This window comes from Typopeltis vanoorti, chromosome 20 (assembly GCF_054136105.1).
Source record: "Typopeltis vanoorti isolate ZY-2024b chromosome 20, IOZ_Tvanoo_1.0, whole genome shotgun sequence".
NCBI classification, from domain to species: domain Eukaryota; kingdom Metazoa; phylum Arthropoda; class Arachnida; order Uropygi; family Thelyphonidae; genus Typopeltis; species Typopeltis vanoorti.
In genome coordinates this window covers 105309885-105325404 of record NC_143568.1, presented here as the reverse complement: position 1 = coordinate 105325404, position 15520 = coordinate 105309885, and the positions used below count along the sequence as shown (strand labels likewise).

General features: G+C 36.0%; 1 protein-coding gene across 2 annotated transcripts in view; it reads left to right on the top strand.

Moving 5' to 3' along the window:
* The first annotated feature begins 211 nt into the window (after positions 1–211).
* LOC150095747 (sn-1-specific diacylglycerol lipase ABHD11-like) overlaps positions 212–15520 on the top strand; it is a 41239-nt gene continuing 25930 nt past the window's right edge. Inside the window, exons 1-3 of one of the 2 annotated variants that reach the window (XM_090409899.1) lie at positions 212–570; positions 8908–9061; positions 11560–11733. In XM_090409899.1, coding sequence (XP_090266025.1) covers positions 449–570; positions 8908–9061; positions 11560–11733 — 450 coding nt within the window. In that variant the 5' untranslated portion in view covers positions 212–448. The remainder of the gene's footprint in view (positions 571–8907; positions 9062–11559; positions 11734–15520) is intronic. The other variant, XM_090409898.1, reaches the window with a different exon arrangement.

The following is a 15520-nucleotide window of genomic DNA, read 5'->3' as shown; positions in this document are numbered from 1 at the left end:
GGCCTCTTAACTGCGGGCTGCTTAAATTAGTGATAGCGATAGCCTTGGACCAGTTATCTCTCATTGTGTACCAGTGGTGACTGAATTGCCCACTCAGTCTCCAGAAGTTAGATAGCGGTAAAACGGCCTTGTCTAATAAAATGAGTTAACTGATTTTTTTTTTTTTTTTTTTTTTTGACAATACGAAATCGTTAGAGGTGGAGCTGTAAACAGCAGGAGCAGGAATACTCGTCTGCTATGTACATTGTAGTTATTTAACTTGGGGTTATGGTCAGGTAACTGTAGTGTTCATTATTGACATACCTTGTGTTTGTGCATTATTATATATGAGAGAAGACACATTACACCAAGTATTTATATATAAACACCTACATATAAAAAAAAAAAAAACAGGATGATTTATAAATAGTTTTAAGTGCTCGACTCCGTTTGAAAATGAATTAGAAACATGGTTGTAAGCATCACTTCAGTCATGAACAAGTTCAGCAGTTTAAGATGTATATTGAACTCGCGGAGTTCATACCGACTATGCTGCCCTTATAGTGCAAGTCAAATGTGCACTAATAACCAGTAAGTGGTTTATAATTTTTTTTAAAGTTTAATTTTTTACCCAATGGTTATAGGTATTCCTGTTTTCGTCAATAAACAAGGAGAAAGTTATGACCGACATGATCTGCATATTTTCACAGTGATTTTCATACCAGAGAATGACGATCATTCATAACATTCGTAATGTACTGCGTATAATTGCCCCTTGCACCTACCTCTAAGGAAGGAAAGAACACCAATTACATGATGAAATAGTACTATTCAAGGTAGCTGAAACCAATAAAAACAAAATAATAAAGTCTAATAACATAATAAAAGACGAGTAATGAAAGGCGTTACAAATTATATATTTTTAAGTGGTGTAATATTAAGCAACCTGTAAATAAAGTCATAAATAATTTGTGATCATCGTGTCTACTATCAATCTTATGTTGAGGTTTTTATGTGTGTGTGTGCTCAAAGTAAAAGCTGGATGCAGTAATCTACATTCCTGAAACAGGTACCTCAAATCCATCCAGACTCAAGGTCTTTATATAAGTTTTTAATCTGAAAGTGACTCATGAAGAGGTGATGGGATATTTTCACCCGAAAACTTCATCTAAAAAAGAAAAACTAGCCAAAAGAATGCACAGAATAACAGACATCATCAGAACTGTCGTTAGGGTATGTGCCGCACCTAAGCAAGCACTATTTTTCCACTTCTAAATTCAAGAAAATATTCTAAAAAAATTATATTTTTTTCTGGTTGAAATGCAGTTTTGCTGTCTTCCAAACCTGCCACTCCTGGACATTGCCTTATTGTGTTATGATGTCCCTTGATGTTATATACTGGTCTCACAGCCTTAGATATGTCAGTAGTAATTCAATGCATCCAGTACTGTTTTCATCTTGTTCCAGATTAACTCTCATGTACCAAAAGGAATCTATGCTATTAATTGTTAATTGCACTTAATAGCATATTTTAAAAATTGTGCTTATCAGAAATGAAATTTAGATGAGTATAATTGAAAACAGTTATCATAAAATTTGTTTCTCATCTTCTTCATCCTATAGTCCACAAAGGATGGTAGAGTAGATATTAGAAAATGTTCCTTACGAAAATCTTCCACACAGTCTTTGATTGACATTGCTTTCAGCTATGTAAGTGAAGCATCCATCCAACTTTTTATCTTGTCTTTCCAGTTTATTCTAGGTCTGCCTCTTTTTCGAGTTCCTGAAATAAATCGTCCTAGAACTTGCATTGATAGACCATTTGATCTGCTGATATTACCAAGCCATAAAAGTTGTTTCCTTTGAATCTTAGTTATGATGTTATCTCCTGGATGGCAAAAAAACATTCTTTGTCTTGCTTCAAAACTTGTGATCAGTATATGGTATCTTTAGGAGTCATCTGTAGCATCTCTTTTCATCTTCTTTTAGGAGGGTCCAAGTTTCACTTTCGTATAGAAGTACTGAATTAACTAGTATATCAAGTTTCTTATGTATAGCTGGCCTGGTTTCCGAGTGGTTAACATATCCGCTCTCCAGCCAACAGGCTGCGGGTTCAGATTCTGCCATGCATATAGATGTTTGTGATTGTCTGCGAAAATACTAGTGGTGGTGGTGGTGGGCAGTAGATGGCATTGGTGCAGTTGCAGTTCGTTGTAGTTGGTGAAGACAGAGTTGTAGAGTAGGTGCCCTCCCTCAATGAGTCATTGGACTTCCTGGAGGTGTCATGTAATAATAATAATAATAATGCTATTGTAGACGAAACCTTTAATGTGTAGTCATACCAGACATTCACTTCTTCAAACACAGCAGCTAAGTTTATAAAACTAGCATCACTTAAAAAAAAATAAGCCCTTAATAAGATGACAACACAAGATTTGATTCATCACTGTAAACCAAAGATACTTAATATTCCCACCAGCACTGACAAAGACAGTCGAAAGATCTAATAGGAAATATGAGCCCTGTGATTGAAAAATCATGGATTCATATCCCATCTAGGATATCTGAAACTTTTATTAGGCCCTATCAACTGACCGTAAACTACTCTTGTTTAGATGTGGCAGGGATTTTAAGCAAGTGGTTGTGTGGAGCACTGTTCTGCAATGAGGCTTTGGAGGTGTCACGTAATACTAATAACAATAAAACTAACTACTAACCAAAAATTCCCACCAAATTCCCAGTATCTAAAGTTCCAAGAAATAAGGATGACTTGTTATAATTAAATGTAATATGTTCTAACAGTATATTGCAAATAACACATTCTGAAAGTAAGAAAAATGTTAAAACTCTCTCAGCATCTTAACTGAATCTCTTCTCATTGAGAATTTTAATGTCTTTCACTCAGCATATGCTGAGAGGGATTTTATTCTCATCTTCGTATGTTGGAAATGGATAGTTTGATTTATAACTAATTGGTCACAATCAATCTGATTATGCCTTTTCATTCTTCAAAGGGAATAACCATCCCTTTTAGCTCTTTTTTTTGTAATTAGTAACTATTGAACACTATCTGCAGTATGCCAAATGATGAGCAGATAGCAGCTGCCATCTTGCGTTTTTATACTAAATGGTATGTAATTGTGTGTTATTATTGTTAGTATGTGGCATCTTTGAGGATTCATCCCACACTACTTTATCCTCCTTCTACACACGCAGTATCACCTATTGCCTACTAATAGCATTTTTTTTTTTTTTTTTGTCTCAATTACATGTTCTCTGGCCAAATTGCCAGTATGCAGGATGAAAAAGTCCAGTATCCAGGAGGAAAATTCTACTATCTCTATATGACATCAGCTAACTCACCTTCAGTTTAAAAAGCCATATAAAGATTCCTCTCATCGTGATGAGAGTCAAACTCAGGTCAAAAGGTGCAACATTCTGTTATTCATCCAAATGTGGTACTCTGAGCTGTGAGAGTAATGCATTTTCTCTGTGGGGAGAAAGCATTACAACTCATGCCAAAGATAGGCTAACTGAAGAATGAGAAAAATCCCTGGAGATCTAAAATATTGTTAAAATAAAACTTAAAAAAATGATCCCATAGTCATTGATAAAACCAAATCTATGCATTTTCTTCCACTGATCTAACACTATGGATCTTTTCACAAAACTACATAGATGCTATACAAATTAGTTAAAAATTACATCAGCTGGTGTGCATAAGGAGCAGTCATTGTTCACACCAAGCTGAAATCTTATCCACGCAAAGGAGTTTCGGTACTGTACAATTAATGACATAGATCTCCACATAGCAGTCATCAATCAGTTGATTATACTTTATAAATTTTTATGTGGGTGCATATTCTACATGGGATATTTCTTTTACTATTTGTACTAATCTTGAATATTGATTTACTAAACCAATGTGTCTTAAACAGCATTCCATAGAACCCTAGGATTCCAGGGAATGCAGTTGTAACTTGTATTAGATGTAGTTTCTGAAAAAAAAACAATAATAATAAACACCCTTCAATGATTAGCAAAAATACTAATTTGTATTAAATTGACTTATTTAATAGAGCAGTTATGCTACATTCTTCTTTATTATTATTATCTAAGACTTCTAGCGAGTCAAGAACGCATTGAGGGAGGCAATACATTTCCCAAACCAGCTATCATGTTCTTCTCTTAAACTCATTCACATTAGATGCATTCATCATCTCAAGAGACAAACTATTTCACTCACTCACTGTTCTGTGAGTGAAAAATCTAGCTTTTATCTCTTTGTGCTTTTAAAAGTACATTGAATGCTCATACTGTTTAATATCTGTTCTGTAGCATGATGTCTTGTGTGTTCTGTTCATTATTCCCAAGAACAAACTTATTGCTAATAGGCAATATCAAATATCTTAGAAAGGCTTATATGTTGACTGTACATGATTATTAAATTACTTAAGGAATTCACAACGTAAACTGGAATATAAATTAAAATAAACTTTAATATATACTTCCTATATTTCGGCAACATCACGTTGCCATCTTCATGGGAACTTAAGATTAAGACATGTGCATGCAGGCACTCAAACAGTAAATGAGGTCGAAGAAAGGAGACTGCTGTTTTTCCTAAAGTCCTGATGGTGCTCCCTAGCAGGCTATATTAGTTATTCTTGGCCACTAATGTTCTCAAGATGTATGTCTCCCAAATTTGGGGCAGTCTCATGCATCCAAATTTGTTGAGGTTTGGCACGTTTTTTAAGGCTGAAGCTGATTCTATGAATAGTCTTTCAAATTTAAACTTGCTGCAGTGTATTACTGTGGCTTTCTTGCAACGTATTCTGTGGTGAGTATCCAGAGCATGGTCTGCAAGCCCAGAGTAGCTGTACTGGTGAAACCAGATGTAGTCCTTGTGTTCTGAAATTCTGATATTCGCTGTCCTGCCTGTTTTGCCAAAATAGGACAGCTTACAGCTGCAAGGGACCTGGCAAACACCGGGTAGGTCTAGGGGAAGTGGTTGGTCTTTTGTGGGGCAGATAAGGGATGCCAATTTTCTATATGGTTTGTAACAAGAGGTCAGGTCATATTTTTTTAGGATTTTGGTTATTTTTTTCAGAGGTGCCCTGGATGTAGGGAATAGTGATTGATTTAGAGTAATGTTTATTGTGAAGGGGGGGGGTGATTTACTGGTTTTAGTATTTTTGAGGGGTTGTAGCCATTGGCTGAGAATGTGTTAAGGATGTGATTTAGTTCAGTGGTTAGATCATTGTCATTTGAACAGATTAGTTTAGCCCTGTTATGTAGTGTCTTAATAACACCATATTGTTGTGCAGGGAATGGTGGGATTGTTGGTGAATGTACCTGCCTGTATGGGTGGGTTTTCTATAAACTGAGAAAACCAAAGTTCCATCAGGCTGGCAGGTGATTAGTGTGTCTAGGAAAGGGAGGCTATTGTTATCCTCCTTTTCCAAGATGAACTTGATTCATCTTGGAAAAAGATGAATCAAGTTCATCTTTAACCAACACCCCAGAATCAAGATGAACTTGATTCTGGGGTGTTGGTTGTTTGAGTGTGTTAAGAAGGAGAGGAATGTATCTGAGCCATGTGGCCAATAGCGAACACATCATCAAAATAGCAAAGCCATATAGTAGGTTTTTGTGGGACAGAGTTTAAGCCTTTCTCTTCAAAAGTCTCCATAAAGAAGTTGGCCAGGGTTGAGGGAGAGTGGTGAACCCATGGCTGTCCCCTCTATCTGTTTGTAGAATTTTTCCTACCAAATGAAATAGCCCGAGTTCACTGTGAACTGAAATAGGGCTCAGATATTGGGAGGGAATTTGGCTTGGATGAACTCTAAGGTTTCCTTGAGTGAGACATTTGTGAATAGGGAGGAGATGCCAAAACTGACCATTATGTCAGTATGTTGTAATGTAAGGTTTTCTATACTGGCTTTGAAGTGGGCTGAGTTTTTTGTGTGATGGTGTGTTGCCAGTATGGATGAACTCTAAGGTTTCCTTGAGTGAGACATTTGTGAATAGGGAGGAGATGCCAAAACTGACCATTATGTCAGTATGTTGTAATGTAAGGTTTTCTATACTGGCTTTGAAGTGGGCTGAGTTTTTTGTGTGATGGTGTGTTGCCAGTATAATGTGTGAGCTCTTTGGCTAATTTGTATGTGGGGGAATCAATGCCATCCACTATGGGACATAATGGCACATTTTGTTTATGTATTTTTGGAAGTCCATATATACGGGGGGGGGGTCTAGAGTTATAAGGTTTCAGTTTGTTGGTGACTTCCACAGGCCAAGAAGTGACCTTCTTAAGCAGCCTATGGAGTTTTCTGATTTGTGAGTTGGTAGGATTATATTCAATAGGGAGGTAGGTAGTCCGATCTAATAATAAAGCATTAAGCTTACCTGTGTAATCAGCTTGTTTGAGAACCACAGTGGCATTCCCCTTATCTGCTTTGGTGATTACTATTTCTTTGTTTTTCTTCATTTCCTGTAGAGCTTTGTATTCACTATTGAATATGCTGATTTTTGGTGGTCTTGCTTTGGTGAAAACACAGGCTACATCCAATCTTATATTGTTGGTGATGTGGTTTGGAGGGTGACAGACACCGCATTTCAATTGGTATCATATTTGGATCATTATTTCTTCGGCCAGTATTTTTCTCAGAGCAATGGCGAAATTGTGGCCACATATAAGAACACTGTGTGCCTCGGGCTTCAAATCCATGGAAGAAAGATGACTACAGTGTTGAGTGGTAGTTTTGATTCAGAGGTAGAGTTCTTATTCAGGTTATCAAATTTCTTGATATGTCGACTCCTTATTTTCCTGTACGTCTGCAGATAAATTCTTTATCTGCAGACGTACAGGAGTCGGCATATAGAATCATCCAAAGGTCTTGATTTAGTGTGTTATAAAGCTCCTCCTCTAGCGCTCGAATAGCTTTGTTTGCGTCAGCTAGGAGAACACACATAGCGGTAATTTGTTCTCGTAACAGGGCGAAGCTAGCGTGGTTATAAATTCAGAGAAGCTTTGTGAAGAGAAACGGTGCTTAAATTTTACACAATTTGGGATTACCTGATTATCCTGGCAGTGTTTTAGGAAGGTCGAACCACAGAACACATTGAAAGAAAGCCACAATAATACACTGCAGCAAGTTTGATTTGAAAGACTATTCATAGAATCAGCCTCAGCCCTAAAAAAAAAAACGTGCCAAACCTCAACAAATTTGGATGCATGAGACTGCCCCAAATTTGGGAGACATACATCTTGAGAACATTCCAACGGCCAAAAATAACTAATATAGCTCGCTAGGGGCACCATCAGGACTTGAGGAAAAACAGTAGTCTCCTTTCTTCGACCTCATTTACTGTTTGAGTGCCTGTGTGCACGTGTCTTAATCTTAAGTTCCCATGAAGATGGCAACGTGACTTTTCTGAAATATAGGAAGTATATATTAAAGTTTATTTTAATTTATATTCCAGTTTATGTTGTGAATTACTTAAGTAATTTAATAATCAATATCAAATATCATTCATTTTTTGAACTGGAAAAATTTTTTTGCTTGCTTCGCAAAATCACAGGCAAGCAAATTTGACCAACTGTTTTTAATGCAGTCCAGAAAAAATATGGTAATGCAGATATTGTGGACTGTACCATTCAGGTGGAGATATTGTGGTGCCAGTTGTGATGACAGAGAATGATTTGAAAATAAAGGCAAATGAATTGTGGAGGTGCTAAAGATATTTCAAAATCTTCATGCATATATATTAGCTATGGGATATCAGCCTGTGCATTATGAGATGCAAGAGAATTAACACTACTCCTGACCAGGTTGTTTAATTTAAGTCAACTCAGTTCAATAAATAGTTTCATTGCATAAAGGGGTCTCCAAGCAGAGATATTAAATTAGACTGATCAGTATCTCAGAAGTGGTGGTCAAGGTATTAAAGATATCCAATAAGGACCAATTGTTCCTTTTTCTTTACATCAGCCTTCTGTAATGACTCAGAAAATTCCTACATTTCTTCCTTGAGTAGATACTTCTTTGGGATTACTGACGAGATGTAGATGGCACAACTACATCTCATCAGTTTCCTTATTTTGATGTGTGCCCACATCTTCCTGCTTGCTATTCAAGATTATACTTGCATTTAGTGGATTACTATAGCTACTCTTCTCTTTCATTGATCATTATTGCCTAATTATAACAGCTTATATTTGTTGTTTACAAGAATTCCACCTGTTTCTTTTTTCTTTGTTTCATTGACAGCAATTATGTTGATGTAGTAATTCTGTAATTCCTTTGCCAGTTCTGCTTTTTTTTTTTTTAAATATTTCTTACGTCAATTTGGTGCCCTTGAATTCTGTCAATGTTTAGTTTGAGCTTGTTCCAGTAGCTGACTTCTCACTGTTTTCACCCTGATTTAGGAAGTAAAGGGCAAACAGTGAAGGTTTTTTTTTAACCAGAAGCACCCCAATGTGACATTTCATGTTGTTGCATCATTGTCTTTTGGTTTTAGCTAGTATAGAGTACATCTTATTTGCTAAATCCAAAATTGACAGTCCTTTCTTGTTCATTCAGTATCCAGGTATATGTACCTATTAACAGGTTTATAACAAGATAAAGGTTGGATGTTAGGTCAGAAGTCCTGGTTGGTTCTCCATATTCCATAAAAAGCTATGTGAAGCTCTTCTCCCGGTTATCTAGTTTTGACCCTGAAGTGACTACTCCTTATATATTATAGAAGCAACTCCTTTCATGTGTATGTTATAGTGTAATGATATATAAGGAAAAAATTCATATACACAGCTAGAATTGTCTTTTAAATTTTAATATATTATTTCATATTACTGTATTTCTAATATATATATATATATATATATATATTGTTCTAACAGTGGTTAATTTAATTTTATTATTACAGAAATGATACACAGCCAGTTGATCTGGCATACGATTGCTATGAAGCAAATCAAAGTGATGGTTCTTCATCTATTATTATTTTGCATGGCTTACTCGGGTCAAGAATGAACTGGCGAACTTTAGCAAAAGTCATGGCAACAAAAACAGCTCAGAAAGTAATTATATTCATTTTAAATCTGATAGTTGTTCATTTTGTTTCTTCTGTATTATTGTTTCCTCTGTTATTTTTCTGCTGTGTTAATATGAATATTATAAATATAATCAGAGCCTCTATAGCTGTCAATAATATCAATGTCTTTAGTTGGAAAGACCAGGATTCAGTTTATAGAATATGATCTCTAAATTGAGTGGCTTGTGAGTATATATAATATGATTACTGTCATTTCTTGGTTTACTTTATCACTTAATAGCTAAATAAGATATCGCTTAATAGCTAAAGTAACATAAGTATTTGCATCATACTGAGCAATTTGTGATGAAAATTGAAAGCCTTAAGTGACCGAAAATTATATTTTCAGTCTTTGCCATTAATAATTTTCAGTCCTTCAAACCTTCAACCTGCCCTCATAGAGAGCATTCCATAGACCTGTTGCCAGCTTAGTTACCATCTCTGAATCTTCTCTAGCACCTCCTGGTCCTCCAAGAAACCCAGATGATCAAATCTGTGCATAGTAGTAATCAAGATGTGGCTAAATCATAGCATTATACTTATTAGTGTGTTTTTCACAGTAACAAGTTATTGTTAAAAATGACTGTTATTATGTTTTTCACCATCCAAATAATCCTTTGAGCCATTTTACCAACTATTGCAACTTCTCCTTCCACCATTATCTCTCCCTAGCATCATCACTTTCGTGCAATCCAGTACCATCAATATGGTACGCCATATGCAACCTTTTCAACCCAAAGTGCATAACTTTACATTTTGCAACAATTTATTTAAATCATCCTGCAGGATATCTACATCACCTTTATCTACTATTGCTGTCCCTAGTTTTGCATCATCACAAATAACTGATCCCCAATTAAATCTTTCTCTATATCATTGATACACAAATTAAAAAGTAGAGAGACCCTAGTGCAGAACCCTGAGATACTCCACTGGTCATCCTCATTCTCTTGGATTCCAGCTCACCATATACTACTCTCTGGCAGGTCTCTGGTCTGTCAACCACTCAAAAAATTGTGTGCCTGCCAGGGCATATGAACATAAGTTTGAACATATATGAACATAAATTTGCTTATACACATGGTTTTCCTGATATTCTCTGTAAGGTTGTAAGTGCAGACTAAAGCATCATCCCCTCCCAAAAAAAAATAAATTATATAGCAATAAAATCGTGAAATATTCATAATGTTTACAAACCTTTGTGTAAAAGTCACATTACAGCATGCACACACACTGTCTATTTAAAACTATTTGGTCAGTCTTTTACTCTTTCCCACAAGAGGGAAAAAATCATTTTCAGCTGGAGAGCCTGCATAGCTCGTTTGTACTCCTCAGTGCTAGACCACCCGAAGAATTACCTAGGTTCAATTCTGGTCACCGATAAATGAACCTTTTCTAAACCTTTTGTCAATAGTTCTCCAAGTAATTGACCTGTGGCACAGGCAAGTAGGTTTCTTCTCCTGGAAACTTTGGAAAATCTGTAGGTTCTACAGTCAAGAAAATCGACTGTTGAATCCATACTATTTCAGACATTAAAAATGTGTTGGGGACCAGGAAATGGCAGCAGTTGCTAGTCATCTCTTCACTGGATGCAGCTTAAAATTAGTGATTGGCTACCAGTAGAGATTAAATTGCCCACTCCCTATCCAAAAAGTTAGATAGGGCTAAAATCGGCCTTGCCTACTCCCTGTTAGAGAAGAAATACCATTATCTGATTTTTTTCCATTACATTAGATCTTATGATAGTTCAGCACTTTATATTTCCTTACTAGTTTCCTGTCAACAGCTTTCTCCCACATTTATCTGGTATTTGTCAGGTTTCTGATTGGATAAGCTCTTCTAAAACTCCTAACTACATAACCTTCCCTTACTTTTTTTCCCCTCTAGGATTTGTTCCCAATTTTCGCTTCAAACACGTTTTGCTAATCTGTTTTGTTAATAACCCCTTTCCAGGAGGGAAACCCTGCTAACTGGACTATGAGACTGGCTAGTTCACTTTTGAAAAGTCCTTGTAAAGATTCTTCTCATGTTCATCATGGGAAGAATCTTTACGTCTTCCTTTATTGATGATGGAAATATTTGAACTCTTTGGTGGATTCAATTCCATATCTTTTCATTTAAAATATATTGATTGTTGTTGATGCAGATGTGCTAGTTTAATAGCATTAATAATAAATATACAGTCAACTTTTACTATATCAAACATCAGTATAACAAACTTGCTCTAACGAATTACTGGAAAGTCCTTTTTTTTTTTTTTATTATACTGGAACGTCCCAATCAAATAAGTACAGTGCCGTGCTAAAAGAAATTCACTATAGCAAAATATCCTAAAACAAACTATTCCCATGAGTTTTCTACAGTAAAGGGCAACTTAATGCCAAGCCTAGTTATTTCTATAGTCAGAAGTAAATTCTCAAAGCAGTTGAATTTACTTTATTAATGATACATATATTTGCATTTGTTTTTTGATATTTGTTTTAGGTGTGGCCATTAGATGCAAGAAATCATGGTGATAGTCCCCATACAGATGCTTTTAGTTATGCTGCAATGGTTAATGATGTTGATTCCTTTATAAGCAAAAGACAGTTGCAGGAGGTTACTGTGATAGGTCATAGTATGGGTGGTGGAACTGCTATGTTGTTAGCTCTAAAAAAGGTATAATGTTACATTTCTTTAAATTATTTTAATGTAAATAATCGCTATTTTTTGAAAATTTTGAAACTGAATATGGTGAAACGTTATCTATTTGATAAGCCTGAATGACAGGAGTGAAATTTTCCAGCAGGAAAAAATTGCTCAAAATTGAATTTAGGAATGAAAATTCCAGTCCCAGAGATTGGGACCAATAACTCGGGAATTTTTTTTTTTTATATAATTTTTTTTTAATTTTTCAGGCCACTAGTAAGTGGAGCAGTGGCCTCACACCATGTGAAGAAATTCATATCCTACTTAATGACAATCAGAAACATCCATGCCCACAGCAGGATTCAAACCCACAACCCATTGGTTGAAGATCAGGTATAATAACTACTCATCTAGTGAGGCTATCAGATGTCTGCAAGGACTTTCCAGTTAAATTGCTATCTGGTATAAAGATAACAAGCAAAAATTGAGGTCATGTCAGGAAGCAACTTATAAGACTGAAATTTTCATTTAAAAAATATTTGCAGATTGACAAGCCATTCTCTCTGTAATAGATTTTGGACAACTTTGACAGCTTTTGCATTAGTCTGCAATGTATGTTTGAAACTCATCTACCAACAGAATAGGTGATATTGTCAGTATACTTAGTGATAAATTGAGATTCATTAATATGGTTCATCAATCCATTAACTGCAAGCTTCCACAATAGTAGCAACAAAACTACCTTTAAAGCAGTGACAGAAACACACTTACTAAATTTGGCTCTGATGGTTCAATGTCTAGGCATGGAATCAGTGGTGAGCTATAAGGGGCTTGTGCGAGCCCTTTGTTGCATTTTTCTCAAATTTGCGAGCCTCTTGTTCTTCTTTTTAATAATCTTGTAGAACTAGAAAATACCACCGTGAATGTATACATGCTACTGTAATTGCTACTTTAAATTCATATGGATTTTTTGATAACTATTTAAAATAATCATCTCATTGCATTTTGTTCTGATGAAGCTAGTGTAATGTTAGGAAACATCAGATGTTGCAATCAACTTCTACAAAGATTTCCCAACATTGTGATTTGGCATTGCGTAGCTCATCGTTTACAATTAGTATTAGACGATTCGATAAAAAAACATTAAAGAAATAAATCATTTTGAAATATTTATGGATAAATTATATGCTTTTTATCATCAAGCACAAAAAATCAACGAGAATTAAATACGATTGCAAAAGACCTTGGTATCAAAATTTTAAAGATTGGCTGTGTGTTTGGACCATGATGGGCAGCTTGCAGTTTACGTGCAAGAGCCGTTCGGAGAAATTACCGCGCTTTATGCAAGCGTTTTGCATCGAACGATAAATATAAGGGCTTTTTAAACCGACTTCTCAATTTGGAATTTTTAAAAGATCTAGCATTAATGATTGATATCCTACAGGAATTATCATATCTGTCAGAAGCTCTAGAAAGTCGCATTATAAGTATTAAACGGGCTAAGTTAGCCTTTTTTTCTTTCTTTTTTTTTGCTCGACGATACGAGCCCTTTGTTAAAATTTCCATAGCCTACCACTGCATGGAATCCTTCAACTTTATTAGTGTTTGATTCATTCCTTGCCTTATTCAGCTTCATTTATATGATGTGTTATCAAATGGCTCTTCACTATCTCAAAATGCTCCAATATACTGTTTCTTGTCTAGTACTCTCTCTAGGTTATTTATATTGATTTGTTGCTTGGAATATATGTTTATATTGATTAAGAGAGTATGCTATATTTTTAGTTGCACTCTTTAGATGCCTTTCTTAAGGAGAACATAAGGCTGAGACAAGCCAAATTAATTTTGCCAGTTAAAAATTTATGCCATGGTTTTGGGAATATAACAGCCAACATTTCCTAATATGTCTTCACAAGGGATATATAATACACATTATTAGCCATTTGTTTTACTGATGATACCACCTTATATTTGTTCTGCATACATCTTAATGTTGATTTTTAACTTCCTTTTTAGGAACAAGCTGGATAAAAGCTTGCCTCCATGTTGTTGGACAGATGCTAGAGGACCTTGTAAAATGACAGGATGCATGTTGATGGCTGATTTTAACTCCCCCTTTAGGAATACGCCAGATAAAAGTGGGGATTTTTTTATCTAAATCCAGCTCCTATCTTTTTTTTGACAGTGCGAACTCAATAGATCAGGCTGACTGTTTTCATCAACCATGGCATGCAATGAATCACCAGAGAGGAAGCTAACAGGTCACTCACAAGGGGTAGGTAGGAGGGAGTCTATTGGAAAGAAGATGTCTTAGAAATATCAAGAACAACCACATGAGATTTTCCAGAACTTCCAAGGTCTGTGCCCAAAGGTGAATAAGATCAACAGGGAGGTCTTCTATAGAACAAGAATAGCGGAATCCATATTGGCAATCTCTAATTAATCAGTGGGTTCCTAGAAAAATCTGGTTGTTGATCTTATTAAAGCTTGCCTCCATGTGTTGGATAGATGATTAATACTTTGTAAAGATGATACAGGATGGTGTTAGTTCTGGGACACAAACTCTTAGTTCAATTGGAGGGATATCATCTAGGCTAGAGGGTTTAGTAGCATCAAGGCTATCGAGTGTTTTTCAGATGTCCTTCTGAAGAAAGATCAAAGGAGGCATACTGAAGCTGGTTTGTGGAATGGGAAGGAGATTTTTGAATTGGAAGAGAAGACTAATGCCAAAAATTGTCTTTAGGAGATGTTGCCACTGTGTCCCATTGGGATGAGCTGGGGGTGGGGAATCCAATAGGGTAGAGAGGGACCAAAAGGCCCAACTGACATTTGAGCAGGAAGCAAGCTTAGTGCATTTGGTCTGCTTTAGATTTGTTGATGTTTTTTTTTCTTTTATGTAGTTGTTATGGACTATGGTGTAAACTGAGCACAAGACTGAAGTTTTTAACTTGAGCCATTGAATATACGTTGCATTTTTAGCTTGGTACATTTGTTGGAAAACTATGGCTTGGATAAAGATTGGGGATTTTATGTGGAATGGGAAATAATGGCACTCATTCCACAATTATTACATCAGAGCATGTGCTTGGATTAGGATAGCGAAAGTGATAATCAAATCATGGAAAACAGACATTGAAGTCTCAAAGGTCATCCCAATTGACACTATTGTGGAGCTCAAAGAATACAAAGCTAAGATTGGTTCAAAAGATAAGCTGTAGAAAATGGAACATGGACAAGGTTACAATCATAGTTACCATGAGCAGAACTAACATCAACAGCATATCTGGAGAAAGATCTGATTAAGAAAAGGTCCAGAGTGTTGGGAGAATAATAAGGATTCTCTGTTATTCTGATAGGTTGGTGAACAATTTGTGTTAGATCATTACACATCAAACAATTCCACTTCTCTCCCAGCTTGGTCTGTCAAGTTAGAGAAGGGAAGCCATTTTGAATTATGAACATTGAAATCTTATTATTATTATTCCTGATACCTCCAAGGAGTCCGAAGACTCATCGTGGGAGGACATCTACAATTCTCTCTACACCTAACCTCTACTACGAATCATCTCCATCAACGCCATCTACCGCCCACTTCCAACACCACCACAACTAGTAATTTTTGTCTGTAAATTGCGTGTGTTCTGATGGGCCGATTTGTATGTATGCGGGATGAAAAACCCGAGTTTCCGGGAGAAAAAACCCTGCTACCTCCATATGAGATCAGCTAACTCACCTTCGATTGAAATCGACCAGATAAAGATTCCTCCCGTCGCGACGAAAATCGAACTTAGGCCTATTCCAATCGAAGGGCGCAATG